Source organism: Aedes albopictus, chromosome 2 (assembly GCF_035046485.1).
Source record: "Aedes albopictus strain Foshan chromosome 2, AalbF5, whole genome shotgun sequence".
Classification (NCBI taxonomy): Eukaryota; Metazoa; Arthropoda; class Insecta; order Diptera; family Culicidae; genus Aedes; species Aedes albopictus.
Window position 1 is genome coordinate 16,002,782 of NC_085137.1, and position 23,481 is coordinate 16,026,262.

The following is a 23,481-nucleotide window of genomic DNA, read 5'->3' on the forward strand; positions in this document are numbered from 1 at the left end:
CTGGTTTTAGCGTAGGTTATGAACATGTGAATATACCTAAATAAGTTTGAACTAATGAATCGGAAATTTTGCTAAGTCATTTGCAGATCCATTGTCTCGTATTTTATGAAAGATAAAACCGACGAAATTCAACATTTATGTTAAGGGGAAGCTTACCGGGCGGGCCGGTAAAACCCGACTTCGGCGCACGTTTCGATTTTTTAAAAATTAACGTAAAGAGATATCGAAATATAAAACAAATCACGCTGTAGCTGAGATGTTGGGCTTCATTTTCATAAAAAAATATTTGATTTTACTCAAAATTTGAAAAAGTTGGACTCTCGAGAACACCAAAATTTTTGGTAGGAAAACCGCTCCCATGCCGCAAATTTTTGTGTTTGCACAACGATTTCTCCCGTAAAAATGTGTTTTATCATATAACTATGTACGGTCATTTTGCTCAGAAACTAATAACGTGTCGAATGGTATATAAATATTGGGGGGTTTCATACAAAAATCTACATTGAGAGGCATTTGTATGAAAACATTTCCAAAATTATTGCGCGCCACCGCAATCGAACAGCAGCTAACGGTTTCTTGGCTGGCCTGCGGTGGGCACCCGTGCGGATGATGCAGCGAAACAAAGCAGCAGATTTGCCTCACTGACGTTGATTCGGTAAAATAGTTGGACACAAATTGATTTCAGAAAAAATATGTAATTGATTGCATGTTGGTTAATGCACGTGCAGTACACGGATGATTTTGTAATAGGAATAATGCATCTAGACAAATAAACAATGGTTACTCAAATATGGTGTTTCAGGAATGGTACTCGTATTTATATTGCAGTACAATATTAAAAAAAAAATATTATTGAGTAGGCTGAGAAAGGAATGCGCGGTATTTCTGATGAAAAAAAACGCGATATCTCGCGTAATTCGTGATAAGGGCCTGAAAGCCATTGGTAACCAAGTGTGTAGCACGATGCTACCGAGTAGATAAATGAATAAACAAAAATTTAAACGCCAGCTTGATCAAGAGGAGACTGTCCTCTATGTGCCAATAGGTTAAATTTTCATGTTTACCTGCTATTCTGCACAGAAACAACGAGCTACACACATGGTTACCAATAGTTTTTAGGGCGAGATCATAAGTTACACGAGTTATGATGATAAGTTCAGCTGAGGATCATTTTGGGGAATATAAATAGGATTGAAGAAATCTCGCAGCGGTAAACGCGCGGTTAACCAATATTTAGAAGGACCATGCTGAAAGTACTGGATTCGATTTCCGAACGGTCCAGGATCTTTTTTGTGATTATTTCTGATTATTTAGGAATTCCAATGAATATTTGAGCCTGCTGAGCTTATTCGAGGATTCTTGAAGAGTTTTAGAGTATTCCCCGATATTTTGTGATTATTTAGAAATTCTAATGAATATTTGAGTACATTGAGCTTGCTCGAGAATTCCTTTTTTTTTTGTAATTTGTTGTTTTATTGTAAACGATAACCTTTTAGTTGTTACTTTACATGAGGTCAAGGATTCTTGAAGAGTTTGAGAATATTCCTCGACTTTTTGTGATTATTTAGGAACTCTAATGAATATTTGAGTACACTGAGCTGGCTCGAGAATTCTTGAAGAATTTGAGAATATTCCTCGACTTTTTGTGATTATTTAGGAATACTAATGAATATTTGAGCCTGCTGAGCTTATTCGAGGATTCTTGAAGAATGTTAGGAGTTTTCCTCGATTTTACGATAATTGAAAAATTCTGATGAATATTTGAGTTAACTGAGCTTGCTCGAGGATTCTTGAAGAGTTTTAGAGTATTCCTCGATTTTTTTGTGATTATTTAAGAATTCTAATGAATATTTGAGTACACTGAGCTTGCTCGAGAATTCTTGAAGAATTTGAGAATATTCCTCGACTTTTTGTGATTATTTAGGAATACTAATGAATATTTGAGCCTGCTGAGCTTATTCGGGGATTCTTGAAGAATGTTAGGAGTTTTCCTCGATTTTACGATAACTGAAAAATTCAGATGAATATTTGAGTTCACTGAGCTTGCTCGAGGATTCTTGAAGAATTTGAGAATATTCCTCGACTTTTTGTGATTATTTAAGAATTCTAATGAATATTTGAGCCTGCATTCGAGGGTTCTTGAAGAATGTTAGAAGTTTTCCTCGATTTCACGATAATTGAAAAATTCAGATGAATATTTGAGTTCACTGAGCTTGCTCGAGAATTCTTGAAGAATTTGAGAATATTCCTCGACTTTTTGTGATTATTTAGGAATACTAATAAATATTTGAGCCTGCTGAGCTTATTCGGGGATTCTTGAAGAATGTTAGGAGTTTTCCTCGATTTTACGACAGCTGAGAAATTCAGATGAATATTTGAGTACACTGAGCTTGCTCGAGGATTCTTGAAGAGTTTAAGAGTATTCCTCGATTTTTTGTGATTATTTAGGAATTCTAATGAATATTTGAGTACACTGAGCTTTCTCGAGAATTCTTGAAGAATTTGAGAATATTCCTCGACTTTTTGTGATTATTTAGGAATACTAATGAATATTTGAGCCTGCTGAGCTTATTCGGGGATTCTTGAAGAATGTTAGAAGTTTTCCTCGATTTTACGATAACTGAAAAATTCAGATGAATATTTGAGTTCACTGAGCTTGCTCGAGGATTCTTGAAGAATTTGAGAATATTCCTCGACTTTTTGTGATTATTTAAGAATTCTAATGAATATTTGAGCCTGCTGAGCTTATTCGAGGGTTCTTGAAGAATGTTAGAAGTTTTCCTCGATTTCACGATAATTGAAAAATTCAGATGAATATTTGAGTTCACTGAGCTTGCTCGAGGATTCTTGAAGAGTTTAAGAGTATTCCTCGATTTTTTTGTGATTATTTAAGAATTCTAATGAATATTTGAGTACACTGAGCTTGCTCGAGAATTCTTGAAGAATTTGAGAATATTCCTCGACTTTTTGTGATTATTTAGGAATACTAATGAATATTTGAGCCTGCTGAGCTTATTCGGGGATTCTTGAAGAATGTTAGGAGTTTTCCTCGATTTTACGATAACTGAAAAATTCAGATGAATATTTGAGTTCACTGAGCTTGCTCGAGAATTCTTGAAGAATTTGAGAATATTCCTCGACTTTTTGTGATTATTTAGGAATACTAATGAATATTTGAGCCTGCTGAGCTTATTCGAGGATTCTTGAAGAATGTTAGGAGATTTCCTCGATTTTACGATAATTGAAAAATTCTGATGAATATTTGAGTTAACTGAGTTTGCTCGAGGATTCTTGAAGAGTTTTAGAGTATTCCTCGATTTTTTTGTGATTATTTAAGAATTCTAATGAATATTTGAGTACACTGAGCTTGCTCGAGAATTCTAGAAGAATTTGAGAATATTCCTCGACTTTTTGTGATTATTTAGGAATACTAATGAATATTTGAGCCTGCTGAGCTTATTCGAGGATTCTTGAAGAATGTTAGGAGTTTTCCTCGATTTTACGACAGCTGAGAAATTCAGATGAATATTTGAGTACACTGAGCTTGCTCGAGGATTCTTGAAGTGTTTAAGAGTATTCCTCGATTTTTTGTGATTATTTAAGAATTCCAATGAATATTTGAGCCTGCTGAGCTTATTCGGGGATTCTTAAGAATGTTAGGAGTTTTCCTCGATTTTACGACAGCTGGGAAATTCAGATGAATATTTGAGTACACTGAGCTTGCTCGAGGATTCTTGAAGAGTTTAAGAGTATTCCTCGATTTTTTGTGATTATTTAGGAATTCTAATGAATATTTGAGTACACTGAGCTTGCTCGAGAATTCTTGAAGAATTTGAGAATATTCCTCGACTTTTTGTGACTATTTAGGAATTCTAATGAATATTTGAGCCTGCTGAGCTTATTCGGGGATTCTTGAAAAATGTTAGGAGTTTTCCTCGATTTTACGACAGCTGAGAAATTCAGATGAATATTTGAGTACACTGAGCTTGCTCGAGGATTCTTGAAGAGTTTAAGAGTATTCCTCGATTTTTTGTGATTATTTAGGAATTCTAATGAATATTTGAGTACACTGAGCTTGCTCGAGAATTCTTGAAGAATTTGAGAATATTCCTCGACTTTTTGTGATTATTTAGGAATTCTAATGAATATTTGAGCCTGCTGAGCTTATTCGGGGATTCTTGAAGAATGTTAGGAGTTTTCCTCGATTTTACGACAGCTGAGAAATTCAGATGAATATTTTAGTTCACTGAGCTTGCTCGAGGATTCTTGAAGAATTTGAGAATATTCCTCGACTTTTTGTGATTATTTAAGAATTCTAATGAATATTTGAGCCTGCTGAGCTTATTCGGGGATTCTTGAAGAATGGTAGGAGTTTTCCTCGATTTTACGACAGCTGAGAAATTCAGATGAATATTTGAGTACACTGAGCTTGCTCGAGGATTCTTGAAGAGTTTAAGAGTATTCCTCGATTTTTTGTGATTATTTAGGAATTCCAATGAATATTTGAGCCTGCTGAGCTTATTCGGGGATTCTTAAGAATGTTAGGAGTTTTCCTTTTGGGGATTATGTGAGAAAATTCTAAGGAAATAATTTGCAGACAACCGTCAAAAATTTTTGAAGGAATTCATTCGGAAATTTTTGGAGGTATCTCAAGGCAAATCGATAAGAAATTTCTTTGGAAATTCCGGGAGGGATTTCTTTGAAAATTCGTAGAGGAATTCCTTCGGAAATTCAGGAGGAAATCTTTTGAAAATTCCAGGAGAAATTCCTTTGAAAATTCCTGGAGGAATTCCTACGGAAATTGCTGGACAAACTCCTCCGGAAACTCATGGAGGAATTCTTCGGGAAAATTCTGGAGGAATTCCCTCGGAAATTCCTTCGAGAATTCGTGGAAGATTTCCTGCGGGAATTCCTGGAGGAATTTCTTCGGAAATTACTGGAGTAATTCCTTCGGAAATACCTGGAGAAATTTCATCCTGAAATTTCTGGAGGAATTCCTTCGGAAATTAATGGAGGAATTCCTTCAGAAAATCCTTGAGCGATTCCTTCGCAAAAGTCCTGGAGGAATTCCTTCTGAAATTTATGAAGGAACTCCTTCAGAAATTCGTGATGGAATTCCTGGAGAAATTCTTTCGAAAATTCCTGGTGGAATTCCTGGTGGAATTCCTTCGGATATTCATGAAAGAATTCCTTCGGAAATTCCGGCAGGAAATCCTTTGAAAATTCCAAGTGAAATTCCTTTGAAAATCCCTGGAGGAATTCCACCAGAAATTACTGCAGGAATCCTCTCGGATATTCCAGGAGGAATTCCTTCGGAAATTGCTGGAAGATTTCCTTCGGAAATTCCTGAAGGAATTCCTTCGGAAATTTATGAAGGAATTCCTTCGGGAATTCCAGGAGGAGTTCCTTCGGAAATTGCAGAAGGAATTTCTTTGAAAATTCCTGGAGGATCTCATTCGGAAATTTCTGGAGAATTTCCTCCAGAAATTTCTGAAGAAACTCATCAGGAAATTCATGGAGGAATTTCTCAAGAAATTCCTGGAGGTATTCCTTTGAAAATTCGTGGAAGAATTTCTTCAGAAATTCGTAAATGAATTCTTTCGGAAAATTTCTGGAGCAATTCCTTTGGAAATTCATGGAGGAACTCCTTTGGAAAATGCTTTAGGATGTCCTCCGCAAAATTCCTGGAGGAATTCCTTCGGAAATTCGTGGAGGGATTCCGTCAGAAAATTTCTGGAAGAATTCCTTTGGAAATTCATGTAGGAATTCCTTCGGACATTTATTGAGGAATTCCTTCGGAAGTTCCAGATGAAAAAATCTTTAAAAATTCCAAGAGGAATTCCTTTGAAAATTCCTAGAAGAATTTCTTCGGAAATTCGTAGAGGAATTCCGTCGGAAAATTTCTGGAGGAATTTCTTCGGAAATTCATGAAGGCATTCCTTCGGAAAATCCTTTTGAAATTCCTTGGCAAAATTCCTGGAGGAATTTGTTCGGCAATTCATGGAGGAATTCCTTCGAAAATTCATGGAGGGATTTCTTCGGACATTCATGAAGGAATTCCTTCGGAAATTCCAGGAGGAAATCCTTTGAAAATCCTAAGAGGAATTCCCTTGAAAATTCCTGGAAGAATTCCTTCGGAAATTCCTGGAGGAATTCCTCCGGAAATTCCTAGAGTAATTCCTCCAGAAATTTGTGGAGGATTTTTTCTGAAATTTCCTGGATGAATTTCTCCGGAAGTTCCTGGAGGATTTCCCTCGGAAATTCCTGGAGGAATTGCCACGGAAGTTCCTGGAGGAATTCTCTCGGAAATACATGGAGGAATTCATTCGGAAAATCCTTCGCAAAATTCCAGGCGGAATTACATCGGAAATGCATGTAAAAATTCCTTTGGAAATTTCCAAAGGAATTTCTCCAGGAATTTTCGACAGAATTTCTCCTGGAATGTCTGAAGGAATTCTTCCTGGAATTTCCAAAAAAAAAATCCTTCAGGAATTTCCAAAAGAGTTTCTCCAGGAATTTCCGAAAGAATTTCCAAAGGAATTCCTCCAGGAATTTCCAATGGAATTCCTCCGGGATTTAAAAAAAATCCTCCAAGAATTTCCGAAGGAATTCCTCCAGAAATTTCCGAAATAATTGATCCACGAATTTCAGAAGGAATGCATCCAAGAGATTCCGGAGGGATTTCTCCAGGAAATTCCGAAGAAATTCCCCTAAGAATTTCAGAAAGAATTCCTGCAGGAATTTCCAAAGGAAATCCTCCATGCATCTTCAAACGAAATCGTCCAGCAATTTCCGAAGGAATGCCTCCCGGAATTTCCGAGAGAATTCCTCCAGGATTTTTTGAAGGAATTCCTAATGGAATTTGTAAAGCAATTCCTCCATGAATATTCGAGGGAATTCCTCTTGGAATTTCCAAAAATAAAATCCAAAAAGACTTTCCGAAAGAACATCTCCAGGAATTTCCGAAGGAATTCGTCCAATAATTTCCGAAGAAATTATTCCAGCAATTTCCGAAGGAATTCCTCCTAGAATTTCCAAAGGAAATCGTCCAGTAATTTCCGAAGGAATTCCTCCAGGTATCATAAAAGGCATTCCTCTAAGAAGTTTAGAATGATTTTTTTTCCAGGAATGTCCTAAGGAATTCATCCAAGGATTTTCTCAGGAATTTCTCTATAGATTTCTGAAAGAATTCCTCCAGGAATTTCCGGAGGTATTCATCCAAGATTTTTCGAGGGAACTCCCCAAGGAATTTCCGAAGGAATTCCTGCAGAAATTTCCGAAGGAATTCCTTCAGGAATTTCCGAACAAATTCCTTCAGGAATTTCCGAAGGAATTCTTCCAGGAATTTGCGAAGGGATTCCTCCAAGAATTTTGGAAGGAATTCCTTCTGGAATTTTTTAAGGAATTCCTCCAGGATTTTTTAAGGAATTGCTTCAGGAATTTCCGAAGCAATTCCTCCCGGAATTTCCGAAAGAATTCCTCCAGAAATTCCTAAAGAAATTCCTTCTGGAATTTCCGAATGAATTCCTCCAGGAATCTCCACAGGAATTCGTCCAGCAATTTCCGAAGGAATTCCTCCCGGAATTTCTGAAAGAATTCCTCCAGAACTTTCCGAAAGTATTCATCCAAGATTTTTCGAAGGGCCTCGCCAAGGAATTTTCGATGGAATTCCTCCAGTAATTTCCGAACGAAGTCCTTCAGGAATTTCCGATGGAATTTCTCCAGAAATTTCCAAAGGAATTCTTACAGGATTTGCGAAGGGATTCCTCCAAGAATTATGGATGGCATTCCTCCAGAAATTTCCAATGGAATTCGTCCAGCAATTTCCGATGGAATTCCTTCAGGAATTTCCGAAAGAATTCATCTAGGAATTCCTAAAGGAATTTCTCCTGGAATTTCCGAATGAATTCCTCCGGGAATCTCCAAAGGAATTCGTCCAGCAATTTCTGAAGGAATTCCTCCCGGAATTTCTGAAAGAATTCCTTCGGAGTTTCCTGGAATCTCCGAAGGAATTCCTCCAGGAATTCCGCTAGGAATTTCCGAAGGAATTCCTGCAAGAATTTCCAAAAATAATCCAAAAAATATTTCCGAAAAAAATCCTGCACGACTTTCCGAAGGAATTCCTCCAGGAATTTCCAAAAGCATTCCTCCAGGAAGTTTGAAATTATTTTGTCCAGGAATTTCGTAAGGAATTCACCTAAGGATTTCCTCACGAATTTCTCTATGGATTTCTGAAAGAATTCCTCCAGGAATCTCCGAAGGTATTCATCCAAGATTTTCCCAAGGAACTTCTCAAGGAATTTCCGAAGGAACCCTTCAGGAATTTCCGAAGGAATTTCTTCAGGAATTTTCGAAGGGATTCCTCCAGGAATTTTGGATGGAATTCCTTCATGAATTTCCAAAGAAATTCCTCCAGCTATTTCCGAAGGAATATCCTCAGGAATTTTCGAAGATATTCCTCCAAGAATTTCCGAAGGAATTCCTGCATACATTAAAAAATACAAGGATGCAGGAGAATTTTATTTTTACTAGTCAAAAACAGCTCTGATCATCTAAGTTTTTCGGTTAAGTTAGAATATAGTTGCTCGGTCAGGGGGTTTTGGGGTAAGACTTTAGATTTTAATAGTTTTAGGTTTTCCATATATACATATACATCGCGTCGGGTTTGTCGGTTTTGGATATGTACGGCGGAAGTAAGAGTCAAAATGGCATGATACCTATATGTTGAACAATCCCGACAGATGTTTCACATTCATTTTTTATTTCTATATATTACTGAAGGTTAAATCGGACAGAATATATTCGACAAATAATCTCCCTCGGTATTTATTCTGTATAAAAATTAAAAAAATCTCTTATCATAAAAGCCACCAAAATTGTTCAATGAACATTATTAGGATTCTTTCAAGTTTTCCTGCTAGAGTAAGTAATTCAGGCTCCTCTTGAAATTCTCAAAATATTAAGTCAGTAATTCTGAAATGTTTTTTTAGGAATTTTGTCAACAACTCTGCTCTTAGTGTTGTATAAAAAAAATCATTTGGGAGTAACGTATGAGGAGTATTTTAATTTATCCTTCCCAAATTATGCCACACGACGGCTGGTCGCGACGATTATGGTCTAACAAATCAGCAAAACTTACAATATACCTTCATAGCACATCACCATCACATGTTCCGGTTTGAAAACTTTCTTCGCTATTTCCTAAACATTTTGTGTAGAAAATGTGACACAACGGAAAAAATGTTAAAATATGCTATGTTGACCAATACAAATTATCCCCTAGCTCTAGCATCTTTATTATTGTCCGTGTAGTTGGAACCCGGAATTTTCGACTAGCGAAGTTGGATTTTTCTCGAAATCCGTGCGTCGTACCTAACTTCGGAAGTGGTGCGCTGTATAGCAGACCAGGTTTACTATACAGCGCACCACTTCCGAAGTTAGGTCCGACGCATGGATTTGGAGGAAAATCCAACTTCGCTAGTGAAAAACTCCGATTTTCAACTAAATTGAGAATACATCCGCGAACTATGCATTTGTTCCATGTGAGCATAGCGACAAATCTTTTATATTATTTTACCGTTTCATGTTGTTTCTCATCATCCGCACGGGTGCCCACCTCAGGCCAGCCAAGAAACCGTTAGCTGCTGTTCGATTGCGGTGGCGCGCAATAATTTTGGAAATGTTTTCATACAAATGCCTCTCAATGTAGATTTTTGTATGAAACCCCCCAATATTTATATACCATTCGACACGTTATTAGTTTCTGAGCAAAATGACCGTACATAGTTATATGATAAAACACATTTTTACGGGAGAAATCGTTGTGCAAACACAAAAATTTGCGGCATGGGAGCGGTTTTCCTACCAAAAATTTTGGTGTTCTCGAGAGTCCAACTTTTTCAAATTTTGAGTAAAATCAAATATTTTTTTATGAAAATGAAGCCCAACATCTCAGCTACAGCGTGATTTGTTTTATATTTCGATATCTCTTTTCGTTAATTTTTAAAAAATCGAAACGTGCGCCGAAGTCGGGTTTTACCGGCCCGCCCGGTAAGCTTCCCCTTAAGGCCCTGTTGGATCATGCACCGAAAGCGTGGCTGTGGCTGGCTGTGTGGATCGCACCGACCGGGTGCTATTCATTTCATCCCGTCTGCGCCGTGCGTTTAGCGCAGCCTAATTTAATTGTCGCTGCGAATTAGGCATCGTAGAGCCAGATGAGCAGCGCAGCTTTGCATTATTTTATTTTATCCCATTATTCCGTGCACCTATAAAAGGCGCACTCGACTCGCACAGAAATCAGTTGTGTATGAATTTATTCCCCAGTACATTTACCTCGATCGCCACTGAGCGGGCATGCTGCCCCTCAGTGGTAAATAAATCATTACCGTATAGATAAAAGTCGTGTGTTAATCCGTCGTCGTCTCCTCCAACCACAAACCACAACGTAGGCAAGACGTCCTGGCCGCAACAGGCCCCTTAGCGTGTCATCGCAAAATGGCTTCTTCAAAATCATTGACCGAAATCAACTTAACCCTCTAATACCCAATCCCGCCTTTAGACGGGGTAGAGTTTGATCATTTTTGTAATTTTTGTTTTGTGAAAAATCAAAATTTTTATATTTTTAGCTGATATTTAGGGCTGTTTTGTATATCTCAAAATGGTTTTTGGTGTATTATAAAGCGTATTTACATTTTTTGAAAATCATCGAAAAATTGATGTTTTAGTCACCTTTTAGAAGTCATTGTTTATTTTGTATTGAATCGCTACAATTAACATATTTTAAATTTTTCCCAAATCATTCTATCCTTGTTTAATAGTTTAAGAGAATCGAATACACCCTAAAATTATTTTCCTTAAAATTACACGGAAAATAAAATTCTCTGTGAAAAAAATTTAAAATAATAATATTTCAACAATAATCACAAAATCTCAAAATGTTTTCATCTCAAAAAATCCGTTCCCCAAATTGGCTTCCAGGAAAAATATCAAAGTGTGGGGATGTTCAAAAATAAAAATTTGAAAAATCAAAAACTGAAATTCACGAAATCGAGAATTAAAAGGAATCTTCTTCTAAAACATGTTTAAATCGATTTTAGATGACGAAAACTGATATTTAGATCAAAATCAAAAATTTGGGTATTAGAGGGTTAACACAACATTGCACCAATACATATTTGTAAAAAATCGACACTTATTCTATAAAATAATTAATTTCACGCGAGATATTCGGCATTCACATCACGATTTCTAAGCATTAGTTCACTCGAAAGCAGTGTTGCGAAAAGAGCGAGTACTCACACAACTAGTCAAACTCACGAGTGAGTATGAGCAGTACACCTTAAACTCACCGTGAGTATTACTCACATTTGAGTAAGCGCTGTACAACTCACACTCACTCGTGAGTATTGACGTGCAGATACTCACTCACGAGTATGCTTTACTCATATTCATACGGTAATCTAAAATTTATCTAAAGGCTTGGATTCCTATCAAACATTAAAATGGTATGTTTTATTGGGGCGAATGTATTGAATCAGTAGACAAGGTTGCTTGTCGATAATTCTATTGTTTTTTTTTATTCTAGTGAATTGTATCTTACTGGTAGTTCTCAGCGCTCCGTTAAGGGCGATCCTGAAGAGGTCCCCTTTGAGCCCAACAGCTCAACGTGAGGGCTTTTGTTTGAACTCAAACCTCTTGTAGACAGCGATCAATCCCCTGAAATGGCTGTCATCCACATATAACTGGCGTGAAGCCAAAAATTTGGTGCAGGACGTGGTGCTGATTTGAATGGGCGGTTGCATTAAGCTGAAAACAGTGATTTTTTTCTGTTAGTGCAGGCGTGACATTCGCATATAATTGAGTTCAGCGTTGTTTTAAATGGACGAAATGTATTTGCATGCTTGTGCGTCTTGAAAATTTAATAAAGAACACTAAACGCATTGAACAAATGTGTAAACGATCGTTTCTCAAATGCACGATAATTCGTACGACAAAGTTCGCTTCCGCACGTAGCAGATTGAAAGGCAGGCTGAAATTTCGTAAACGAACCCGTTCGAGCCGGCTTCAAGAACTAACGCTTTCTTCAGGGGGTTGGCAGAGATAGCAATTATTGAAAAGTAATTTTATGGAATCGTGTGGTGTGCTCGATTGGTAGCCGATTTGACCTTGGATTTGACAGTTCGATAGCAGCAGACCTGCTGCAAAGGCACATATAGTGCTGAACTAAAGCCATTTTAGCTGCTTATTGGTTACTTGGGTGTGATTACTGGCCATGTTACTGGTAGTAATTTGCTCGGCAGTTTTTTTTTTTCTTTTTAGGTCCGAGGCTCATATAATTAAAGTGGTCCAACTTTATATGAAAAAATAACTAAGACTTGAAAAAGCTCATGGGATTCCTTCAGAATTTGTTCCTTTTTTTTCATTCTTCAATCACTTTACCTAATTTACAGCTCTTTTGTCCACCAGGGCACTGCGTGAGCGATTCCAATTGGAAGCTGTATTTACACTTTGTACAGCTCCTAAATATATTCTATTATAATTCTTCTAGATCGAACTGGATTCCGTTGCGATGCTTTCACTTTCTACACTATCATGGTAGAATGATGAGCACGAGGATGTTGATGTGTGGCTCTTGTTCCTTTTCCAGTCCGATTGGGGGTCCATTATGAGTTGCCGTTAGCCGATATCCAGGTGTCTGGGTCCGTTGGAGCATATGCTCTGAAGAGGGTCAGGTGCCAGCTGCTCTCGGGGGGAAGAGCAACTGACGAAAAATTGCAAGTGCCGGGCTGGGATCGAACCCATGACCATCCACTTATGCAGTGAACGTGTAGCCACTATGCTACGGGCCCTGGCAATTTGTCCCTTTTGTCTCCCATAAGTTCCAATAAAGTTTTGTTTCAATTCTATCAAGTCTAAGCACTTTTTTATGAAACATCCAGCAATTTGTGCTGATAGGGCACAAAGTTGTACCGGATTCTAGCAAAAAATTGCTTAAAAATCAACTATTCGTTTAGCTGGTTTTTGCCTTGCTGGATGCGTTTAAATAGTGTGTAAGTTTCATGTTCGAAAGTTGAGTACTCAAGTAAATTTACTATTTTTTTGTAAACTTTAACTTACAAACTGATCAAGTGTTTAGTATGAGGAAAAACGTTACTTTTCCTTACGGAAAAATAGAACGGACTATTTTTCCGCGCAGAAAAAACTACAGCTCTTTTAGATTTACAAGGGAGGCGTTACCAGTGTAAAACTTTTTTTCCTTACTTGCCTACTCAAGTAATTTTGAAGCGAAACCACTATTTGTCCAATATATGCCCTATATTTTTGCACAGTAATAGAAACTAGCCACATGGGAAAAAACGATCAAATGTATGCAGAAAAGAAAAGTTTTAAATGTTTGGACCTAGGAGATGCTGTAATTGACCCTACCATTTTTAATTTGAAGGTAGGTAAATATATGCCAAACATCTTTATTAAATACCGTAAAGTGACCCGACGTATGCGAAAAAAGTTATACCATTGACAAAGTGTAGTGAAATATAGAGATTTCCTAATTGATGATATTACTTTGCATGCGTAGGTAAACAATAAGAGTTTTTAGCCTATGGTGCCAAAGCTCTAGAGCAGATCCACCTTTCCTCGAAAACTGTGCCTTGTATATAAATAATCACCATTGCAGTACAGAACAAACGAAAACATCATTTCAAACCAACAAAAATAACTTACTCACTAAACTCACCGTGAGTAAAATGAGTAACTCACGCGTGAGTAGTGACGTCATACTCTCGCGTGAGTATTACTCACTTGTGAGTAATACCCACGCGAGAGTATGACGTCATTACTCACGCGTGAGTATACTCATACGCGAGTAACTCACAGCGTGAGCATTACTCGCAAATGAGTAAGGTGAGTGAGTATTTTTTACTCGTGAGCATGAGTTTCGCAACACTGCTCGAAAGTAGAAATTTTTAACGATTTGTTTCGACCGCACTAAAATGTGGTTGGCGGTGTTTACCACCCACCGCAGTACCAACGACGACGGTGGCAGCGCGGTGATGTCTTTTGGCGCGCACAATCATCGATCATTGCACGCAGTGATGTCGATCCTGCTGGCCAAAGCATCAATGAAATTGATCGAAATCAATTAAAAAATCCAGTCAAACACATTGGTTATGCGTCATAAAATCAAAAATAATTTGTGGGGTGATTATTTTTTAACTTTTTTTTACCACAATTGTTAGTGAAATAAGCAAAGCATTATAATTTATGAAATCTTCACCAAGCGGTCCGCCAGCATTGCTGTTGCAGCAAACATAAACAGTGAGATAGCGTACCAAAATAATTCGATCATTTCTAGCTTGTTACACAAAAAATCTAACATTTTTCGTGACATTTGGATATGTTTCCTTGTTATTCATTGAAGTAGAGTAGTTTACTGCTTGAGTTGCTTTCAAATGATTCATATTCTCGAAATGTTTACATTGGAGGTACCGAGACAAAGAGGTGCTATTTTTGTTTGTTTGTTTATGGAATTGGTATAGAAAGGCTACACAACTACTATCGTGCTTGATGATTGTTTGGAATAAGAATCAAATAAGAAGAGCAAAATTTGAGCTGACACGCTAAGGGGCCTTAAGCCATCTTTATAAAATTCGTAAAACTCACATATGACCAACTACACGTTTACCCCGATCTATTTAGTGGGCATTTCAATTCACAAAATGCCTATAAAACCGCATTTTACATAAAATCGAAGCAACATTTTTATGATACTGTATACTAAAATGTACCAAAACATACAAAGCTTGTTCGATCCAAATTTTTTGTCTCCAAAAATATGTGTGGTTGATTCGAACGACAGTATTTTGAGCAATGAACATACAAAATAACGTGATTTGCATATGTCCCAACAAATCAAAAAAAAAAAAAAAAGAAGTTCATTCAGGGATACCTTTCAAAATGTCTCCGAGGATTTATTTATCCTAGAATCCTTTTAAGAATTGCTTTACGAAATGTGGCATGAGTTGCTTCACCAATTCCTCCATAATTTTGCACAACTCATTTCAGAGATTGTTTGAGAAATTCGCCAAAGGATTACTTCAGAGATTTATCTAAGCATTCGTTTGGAGAATCTATTGGAGATTCCTTTAGAAAATCTACTGAAAATTTCTTCAGGAATTCTTTTAAATTTTTGTTCTAAATATTTTTTTTTTAATATTTAAGTATTCTGCCAAAAATTCCCTAACGGATTCTTAAAAAAAATCCTCCAATTCTACAAATTCCACAAAGAATTCTTTCAAAGCTTCTTGCTTGATGCACTTCTGAAATTTCTATATTTTTTTCAAAGGAAGATTCAAATATCATAATATTAAAAATTCGTTCACAGTTTCCTTCACAAATTTCTTTAGACATTTATTCAGAAATTTCTCCCAAGTCCTTTAGAAAATTTTCAGCGATGCCTTCAAAAAATATTACAGAGTTTTTCAGAAAATGTTTCAGAAGTTTTTTCAAAAATGTGTATCTACTAAAGTTACTTTGGAAATTCTTCCAAGAATTTTACCAGAAATTCCCACAGCAGCTTCCAATTTCTCCAGAAATTCCACTAGGGATTGTTCCAGAAGTTTCACAGAGTTGTGTAAGAAAGTTTTGTATGAGTTTTTGCAGAAATTCCTCCAGGGATGTCTTTAGAAAATCCTTCAGGGATGTATCCTATTTTATTTCGGGACTTTTCTAGATTTTATTCCGAAAAATCATTTGGATTTTTTTTATCTTCTCTCAAACGATCTTCCAAGGGTTTATCCCAAAACTTTTCGAGGGGTTTGCTGCTATAGAAATTGCTACAGTTATTTTTATTTTGAAATCTGAGTTTCTGTCAGAACATTTTTCGAGCGATTCTTTTGGAAGATCTCTCTTGGCTTTTATTATAAATTCGACTAATAATTTCTTCAGAAATATCTCCAGATTTTCCTCCAGAGATTTCTTTATAAATTTCTCCAAGGATTATTTAGACAAAATTTCCACAGATTTTTCGCAATTTTCTTTCATGGCCCCTCGCTGAAATCTATCCTAAGATTCATTTAAAAAATCTTTCACGAGTTCCTCAAAAAATCTCCCAGGAGTTCTTAAAGAAAATCTTTCACAAAACCTCCTAGGGATTTCTTCAGACTTTGAATGTCCTCCAGAAATTTATCCAAGAACTCCTTAAGAAAACCTTGCACGAATACTGCCGTGTGCAGCATAGTTGTCCCATGTTAATAGGGATTCCCATAGAACATGGGACAACTATGCTGCACACGGCAGAATAGCTTCCACAAACGTTGTTGTTCAAGAATTCCTTTAAAAAAAATCTTGCATAGATAGTTCCAGAAATTCATCTATATTTTTTCAGATTTTCGTCATAGAGATTACTCCAGAAATTTTTCAAAGCATTCATCTAGAAAACTTTCCATGAACATTCTCAAAAATATTCCATGGATTTTTTTAGAAAATGAGCATCAGAAATTCAGAACTACTTCAAAATTTCTCAGAAGCTTTCTAAAGAATTTTCTCCAAGGATTGATTTAGACATTCTACAAGAAATTATTAGGGAAATTCTCAAGAATTCTTCACATTCCTTTACTGCCCTTCTAAGCATATATGTCCCATGTTGTTTTGCATTTTTGCCGTGTTTTTTCTCAGTAACAGAGCCATTTGAAGTTAATTTGATATTTTTTTCATTTTTCCATCACAAATTAGTGTTCCACGATAACGTCAAGCATCTTTCTGACATTGATTTCAAGTTGTGACTTAAGTTAGAGCAGTGGGACAGTATGCGTAGAAAAACAACATGGTACAGATATGCTTAGAACGGCAGTTTAGATATTCCTTCAAGACAAATTTTTTTTCCGACATTGCTCCAAGAATTTCTTAAGAAAGTCTTAGAAAACCCTCCAAGGATTGTTTTAGAAATGTTCCTTCCGATACTTTCGGATATTTTAATAAGGATTCTTATAGAAAGCTGGAAGACATTCTTGCAGAGATTTTATCAGTCGTATTAGTCGTAGTAGTCAGTATTCCTCTATGTATTTTCTCAGAAATTCCTCCCGGATTTCCTTCAAGCGTACCTCTACGAATTTCTCTATTAATGGGGCACGTTCGGTGTAGTACTAGATTTGTAGTAATGAGCTGAATTTTAGTATGGTGAGAAGGTCAATTCTCCGTTTCTGCAATAAAATGGTACAAAACGCGTGGGTATTATGATTCCTTGCCTAATTTGATGCTGTTTGAGCAAAACTTTGGATAACTATGTTGTTTATGTTGCAAGAAATGGAGAAAACAACAACGCTGTTGCCCAAAGTTTTGCTCAAACAGCATCAAATTAGGCAAGGAAACATAATACCCACGCTTTTTGTACCATTTTATTGCAGAAACGGAGAATTGACCTTCTCACCATACTAAAATTCAGCTCATTACTACAAATCTAGTACTACACCGATCTGTCCTATTCGTCCAGGAATTAATTTAAAAAATGTTAAGGATTTTTATTATCTTTCTCCAGTACTTTTATTTTCCAAGCATATCTCAAGAGGTTTCGTTAGGTATTCCACCAGGGGTTTCCAAGTATTTCCTCAGGTTTCTGGGATTTATGCAGAAAATTTATCTATAGATTTATAAAATATTCCTGTTTTTTAAGAAATTCTTTCAGGAATTTATTAAGATTTTTTTCAGATTATTTTCGGATTCTTTCTGGAAAATCTTCAGCGATACTTCTTCAATATTTCTAGAATTACTTCAGAAATTTCAGCAGCGATTTCTTAAAAAGTTGTTCCATGGATTTTTTTTCAGAAGTTGTTCCGGCAGTTCCTTCATGAATTGCTCAAGCCGTTCCTTAAGAGATTCCTCCAGGAATTCATCCATGGGAATGTACCAGTGAAGGGGCACTGAAATCGAGCAACCTTGACTAGCTCTGATTTTACCATGACAGCACTGAAAATAATTTATCACACATCTTGTCAGCAATCTGCCGAAGCATTACAATGAGCTTTTTTATTTATTTTTTATTATCTTTATTAAAGAGACTTTCAGCCCGTGGCTGGTTCATCTCTGATAGCTTTTTTATGGAATTTGCTACACATTTTGGAATACAATCAACTGAGTACACGCCATGGTAGTATAAGACATCAACCAAAAATTTCAGGAATATATTACAATTCTCGGTGAGGATGCCATAAGATATGTCAAAATAAGTTTGTTAGAAAGCTTTGAGGAAAAGTCTGGTGGATGGACAGTTTGCATACATCCGCCAAAATATTGTCATGGCTAAGGAATCTGTAAAAAATACCACCCCATATACTCCGCACATCGTGATCATCGACAAAGCGAGAGATTATCTTGATTTTGCTCTTGATTGCTCAATTCATACGTATGCTTGAAGCTAATTTTACAAACAGTATTTAAATCTGCATGATTTCCTAAGTGCTTGGTACTATACGGTCAACAGCAGTAAAGTAAGCTGCTTATTTGCTTTTGTTCTTCATCGCATACAGCAGAAGTTTCCCACGCATAAGCTTGTTCAATTCAAACTTGATAATCAACTACGGTTACCTCCGAGCATACTAATTATTTATTTACAATCTCAATTCCAATCAGTATTCCGCCCTTGATTGCATCCGAGAGTTGCATCCGGGTGTTTCGCTTCCGCTCCGGACGCAAACTGCTTCCCTAATCAATCAATTTACTCATCCGTCTAACGCCCTCCCTCCCTAGTTCCCCGGACAAATGAGATCAACACAAATTTGCGCTAAGTATGCGATAAAAGTCCTTCCTAAACTAAATCCCGGAAAGTTTCCCTCTTCCCGAGCAAATCGTGCTTCTCGCTCGTTCCTCCAACGCGCTGCCCCAGACAAAAGAAATAGTTTCTCGCCGGAACAAACCGAGCAGCAAACTTGTTTTGTTTAACTAAAGGATCAGACACGAGACGGAGGAGTTCCTCTTATCCCAGTTTCCAGAGCTCTTAACGGCTAGGCGAGGAGGCGGCGCCGCCGGCAGCAAGTGGAACCGGAAGCCGTCTGCGGTAAAGGGGTAATCCCATTGCACCCAAACTGCAAACAAACAAATACATTTAGTTAATTCATTCCATCATCGGCAAACACTTGTCGATGCAGCTGCGGCGGCGGCTGCAACCTGCCGTGCTCTGCTCAGTAGTCAAGATGCCTCCACTCGACGATGATACTGCCTTTCGAAATACCTCCTATGGAGAGCACGCAACGCATCAACCAAACCCGGTCCTACTCCAAACATCATCTTCATCATCGGTATCAATCTCGACTCTCGAGTGCGTAGTTGGTGTGTGCACACATGGGAGTGTTAGGTAGCAGTGTGTGTATGCTGATGAGATTCATTCAATTGCATTAGGCCGGGCGGCCCAGAGCATCACAGCCACTCGGTCCATTTGATGAACCCCTTAAACCCGGGATAACGCATCAAATGTTGGGGAGTTGGACCATAATCCACTGATGCTGCTGCTGCTGCAATGATGGTTGTTGGTTGGGAAATGGCTTTTATATCCCACTCGTCGTGCACATACAAAACGACCGACACTGGGGTGTCCAACCAAATAGATGGGGTTGAGCCGAGAATGACGTATGATGCACATTTTAGTTTCATTTGTGGGTTCGAATAGATTTCCATCAACAGTAATGCCAGGCAGCCCCACGCACATAGATTTGTTGGGCTTTGCTACGAATTCAGCAATCGGGTGTTCCCTGCTATGGCTAAAAGAGTGATTAATTGGATGAAGTGCTTTGCTTAGAGTGGGAGTGTATAATCATAGATGATGATGATGATGATAGTAATCATGCCTGGGAGAGTTTTCAAGTGATTTGCTGTAATCTAAGGGCAGACAAAATTAAGAGATTTCTAATTACTTATCTGAACCAACATTATTAAATATGGTCAGTATGAAAGAAATGCGGTATTTTGGTAAAACCAATTTATTAATCCATCAAAAATTACACGGTCTTAAAAAGACATGAAACTATCAGTTTGCATTGTAAACTTGTAAATTTTACATTGATGAAAATTACATTTATTTAGAACATTTCGTTAGAATTATTGGAAAAGTTGCTTCTGATTCTTTCAAATGCACTTTGATATATCCCCTAGAGAATTTTTTATCAGAAGCTAAGCAAAACCTAATGGTAGAATTTTAGAAACCCAGAATTCCTTACAGAGTTTTCTGGGAAAATTTATAGTGAAATTCGTAGTAGAGTTCCCTAGAAGTCTGGAGGTTTGAGTGCTCGACTATCTGGATGCACTAGAGGTTGGATTTCTCGGCTATGCAGTCACCAAACTCCTTGGAACGATAACGGTTTTTATTCATCCCTACGTTTCGGCAATGTTTATTGCCATATTCAGGGAAAAATCATTTGGTTCGTTCTGTGCAGTCTTGCGAATAATCGCGACCATCACGAGACAATCACTTGAACCGCTTTCTGGAGTCACCGTTCCCAAGGTGATACGAACCAGCTAGTATGTCACGCCTGGAATGACAAACATGTTGTGGGTTCCACCCTTCGCAGCTTTGCAGCGATAGCAGTTGCTGAGTATGCTTCAGGCGGGTTGCGAGAGAATCAATCTCACTGAGCAACGATGCATAACGGGCGAAGTGAGAGCGTTTGCCGTAGCCAGGGCGAACTGTGTGGTGCGCTCAATGTGTGCGTTTAAACTGAGCCATGCAAAACGAATAGGCTTTATGACGTAGTACCGTGCTTGTGATCATACACATGCATAGTTTTACATGATGTTGCGCGTGCATCTGCTTGAGGCGACGGAGAGCGTCATGACACTCACATGAGCCGTATCCAAGTCAGGATGATTGTAGCAAAACAAGGGTGACCGGGTGACTATGATGGGATTCTGTCTTTTCTGGTGTTAGCGACTGTATAGCGAGCGAATCAGAAACCGCAGAGACAGGGTGATACAAGCTTGGTGTTTATCAGCTTTTTTGTGACTTGTACGCTGATGCTTCGCGACACTGGTTCTGTGTCTGTAGTCCGCTTAGCAGCTCTCCCAACGTCGATCACGCCCAACGCTCGCCACCTGGTCCGCCCATCGTGCTCTCTGCACTCCACGCCTTCTTGTACCTACCAGATGGTTAGCAAACACCAACTTTGCAGGGTTGTTGTCCGGCATTCTTGCAACATGCCCTGCCCACCGTATCCGTCCAGCTTTAGCCACTTTCTGGATGTTGGGTTCACCTTAGAGTGCAGCGAGCTCGTGGTTCATCCTTCTCCGCCACACACCGTTCTCCTGCACGCCGCCAAAGATCGTCATCAGCACGCGTCGCTCGAAAAATCCGAGTGCTTGAAGGTCCTCCTCGAGCATCGTCTATGTCTCGTGTCCGTAGAGAACCACCGGTCTTATTAGCGTCTTGTACATGGTACATTTGGTGCGGGGTGAATATTTTTTGACCGCAGTTTCTTCTGGAGCCCATAGTAGGCACGACTTCCACTGATGATGCGCCTTCGTATTTTACGGCTCACGTTATTGTCAGCCGTTAGCAAGGAACCAAGGTTGACGAATTCTTCTACCACCTCGAAAGTATCCCCGTCTATCGTAACATTGTTGCCAAGGCTTGTGCTGTCTCGCTCAGTCCCACCTACCAGCATGTACTTTGTCTTAGCCGCATTCACCACCAGTCCGACCTTTGCTGCTTCGCGTTTCAGGCAGGTGTACAGTTCTGCCACCGTTCCAAATGTTCTAGCAATAATATTCATGTCATCCGCAAAACAGACAAATTTGCTGGATTTCGTGAAGATCGTACCCCGACTGTTGAGCCCGGTTCGTCGCATAACACCTTCCAGGGCGATGTTGAATAGTAGGCAGGAAAGTTCATCACCTTGTCGTAGTCTCCGTCTAGATTCGAATGAGCTGGATAGTTCACCCGAAATCCTTACGCTGTTCTGCAAACCGTCCATCGTTGCTCTAATCAGTCTGGTAAGCTTCCCGGGAAAGCTGTTCTCGTCCATGATTTTCCATAGCTCTGTGTGGTCGATACCGTCGTATGCCGCTTTGAAGCCGATGAACAGGTGGTGCGTTGGGACCTAGTATTCATGACATTTCTGGAGGATTTGCCGTACGGTGAAGATCTGGTCCATTGTCGACCGGCCGTCGATGAAACCGGCTTGGTAACTTTCCACGGAACTCATTTACTTTAGGTGAAAGATGACGGAAGATGATCTGGAATAACACTTTGTAGGCGGCATTCAAAATGGTGATCGCTCGAAAGTTCGCATTAACTTGTCGCCTTTCTTGTGGATGGGACAGATTATCCCTTCCTTCCACTCCTCCGGTAGCTGTTCGGTTTCCCAGATCTTGACTACTAACTGGTGCAGACAGGTGGCCAACTTTTCCGGGCCCATCTTGATGAGTTCAGCTGCGATACCATCCTTACCAGCTGCTTTGTTGTTTTTGAGCTGGTGGATGGCATCCTTAACTTCCCTCAGCGTGGGAGTTGGCTCGTTCCCGTTCTCTGCTGCACCAACATAGTCTTTTCCTCCGCTGCCTTGGTCCTCCGTGCCTACATTCTCTTCGCCATTCAGGTGCTCGTCGAAGTACTGCTTCCACCTTTCGATCACCTCACGTTTGTCCGCGAGGAGGCTCCGTCTTTATCCCTACAGATTTCGGCTTGCGGCACGTAGTCTTTGCGGGATGCGTTGAGCTTCTGGTAGAACTTACGTGTTTCTTGTGAACGGCACAGCAGTTCCATTTCTTCGCACTCCGCTTCTTCCAGGCGGCGCTTTTTCTCCCGGAAGAGACGGGTCTACTGCTTCCGCTTCTGCCTGTATCGCTTCACATTCTTTCGGGTTCCATGGTGCAGCATTACCGCCCGCGCTTCATTAGTCTCCTCCAGAACCGCTCTGCACTCCTCGTCGAACCAATCGTTTCGTCGACTCCGTTCTACGTACCCGATAGTGCTCTCGGCTGCGTTGTTGATGGCTGCTTTGACTGTACTCCAGCAGTCCTCTAGAGGGGCCACATCGAGCACACCCTCGTCCGGCAACGCTGCCTCGAGATTCTGCGCGTATGCGGTGGCGACATCCGGTTGCTTCAGTCGCTCTAGATCATACCGGGACGGCCGCCGGTACTGTACATAGTTAATAACGGAGAGCTTTGGGCGCAGTTTAACTATCACCAGAGTCGATATTAGCGCCACGATAGGTCCTGACGTCGATAATGTCGGAGAAGTGCCGTCCATCAATCAGAACGTGGTCGATTTGCGATTCCGTTTGTTGTGGTGATCTCCAGGTGTAACGATACGGGAGGCTGTGCTGGAAGAAGGTGCTACGAATGGCCATGTTCTTGGAGGCGGCGAAATCGATGAGGCGTAGGCCATTTTCGTTCGTCAGCTGGTGGGCGCTGGGCTTTCCAATCGTCGGTCTGTATCCCTCCTCCTGGCCTACCTGAGCGTTTAGATCCCCTATGATGATCTTGACGTCGTGGTTT

At 39.1% G+C, this 23,481-nt stretch overlaps 2 protein-coding genes across 14 annotated transcripts in view; both read right to left on the minus strand.

Moving 5' to 3' along the window:
• The window catches only part of LOC115262131 (CUGBP Elav-like family member 2), a 1,100,715-nt gene that overhangs the window by 176,313 nt on the left and 900,921 nt on the right, over positions 1–23,481 (minus strand). The gene's annotated exons all lie outside the window — the stretch shown is intronic.
• LOC134287425 (uncharacterized) overlaps positions 21,081–23,481 on the minus strand; it is a 429,578-nt gene continuing 427,177 nt past the window's right edge. Inside the window, exon 2 of the mRNA XM_062849233.1 lies at positions 21,081–22,774. Within this exon, the coding sequence (XP_062705217.1) occupies positions 21,399–22,004 (606 nt within the window). The 5' untranslated portion in view covers positions 22,005–22,774 and the 3' untranslated portion in view covers positions 21,081–21,398. The remainder of the gene's footprint in view (positions 22,775–23,481) is intronic.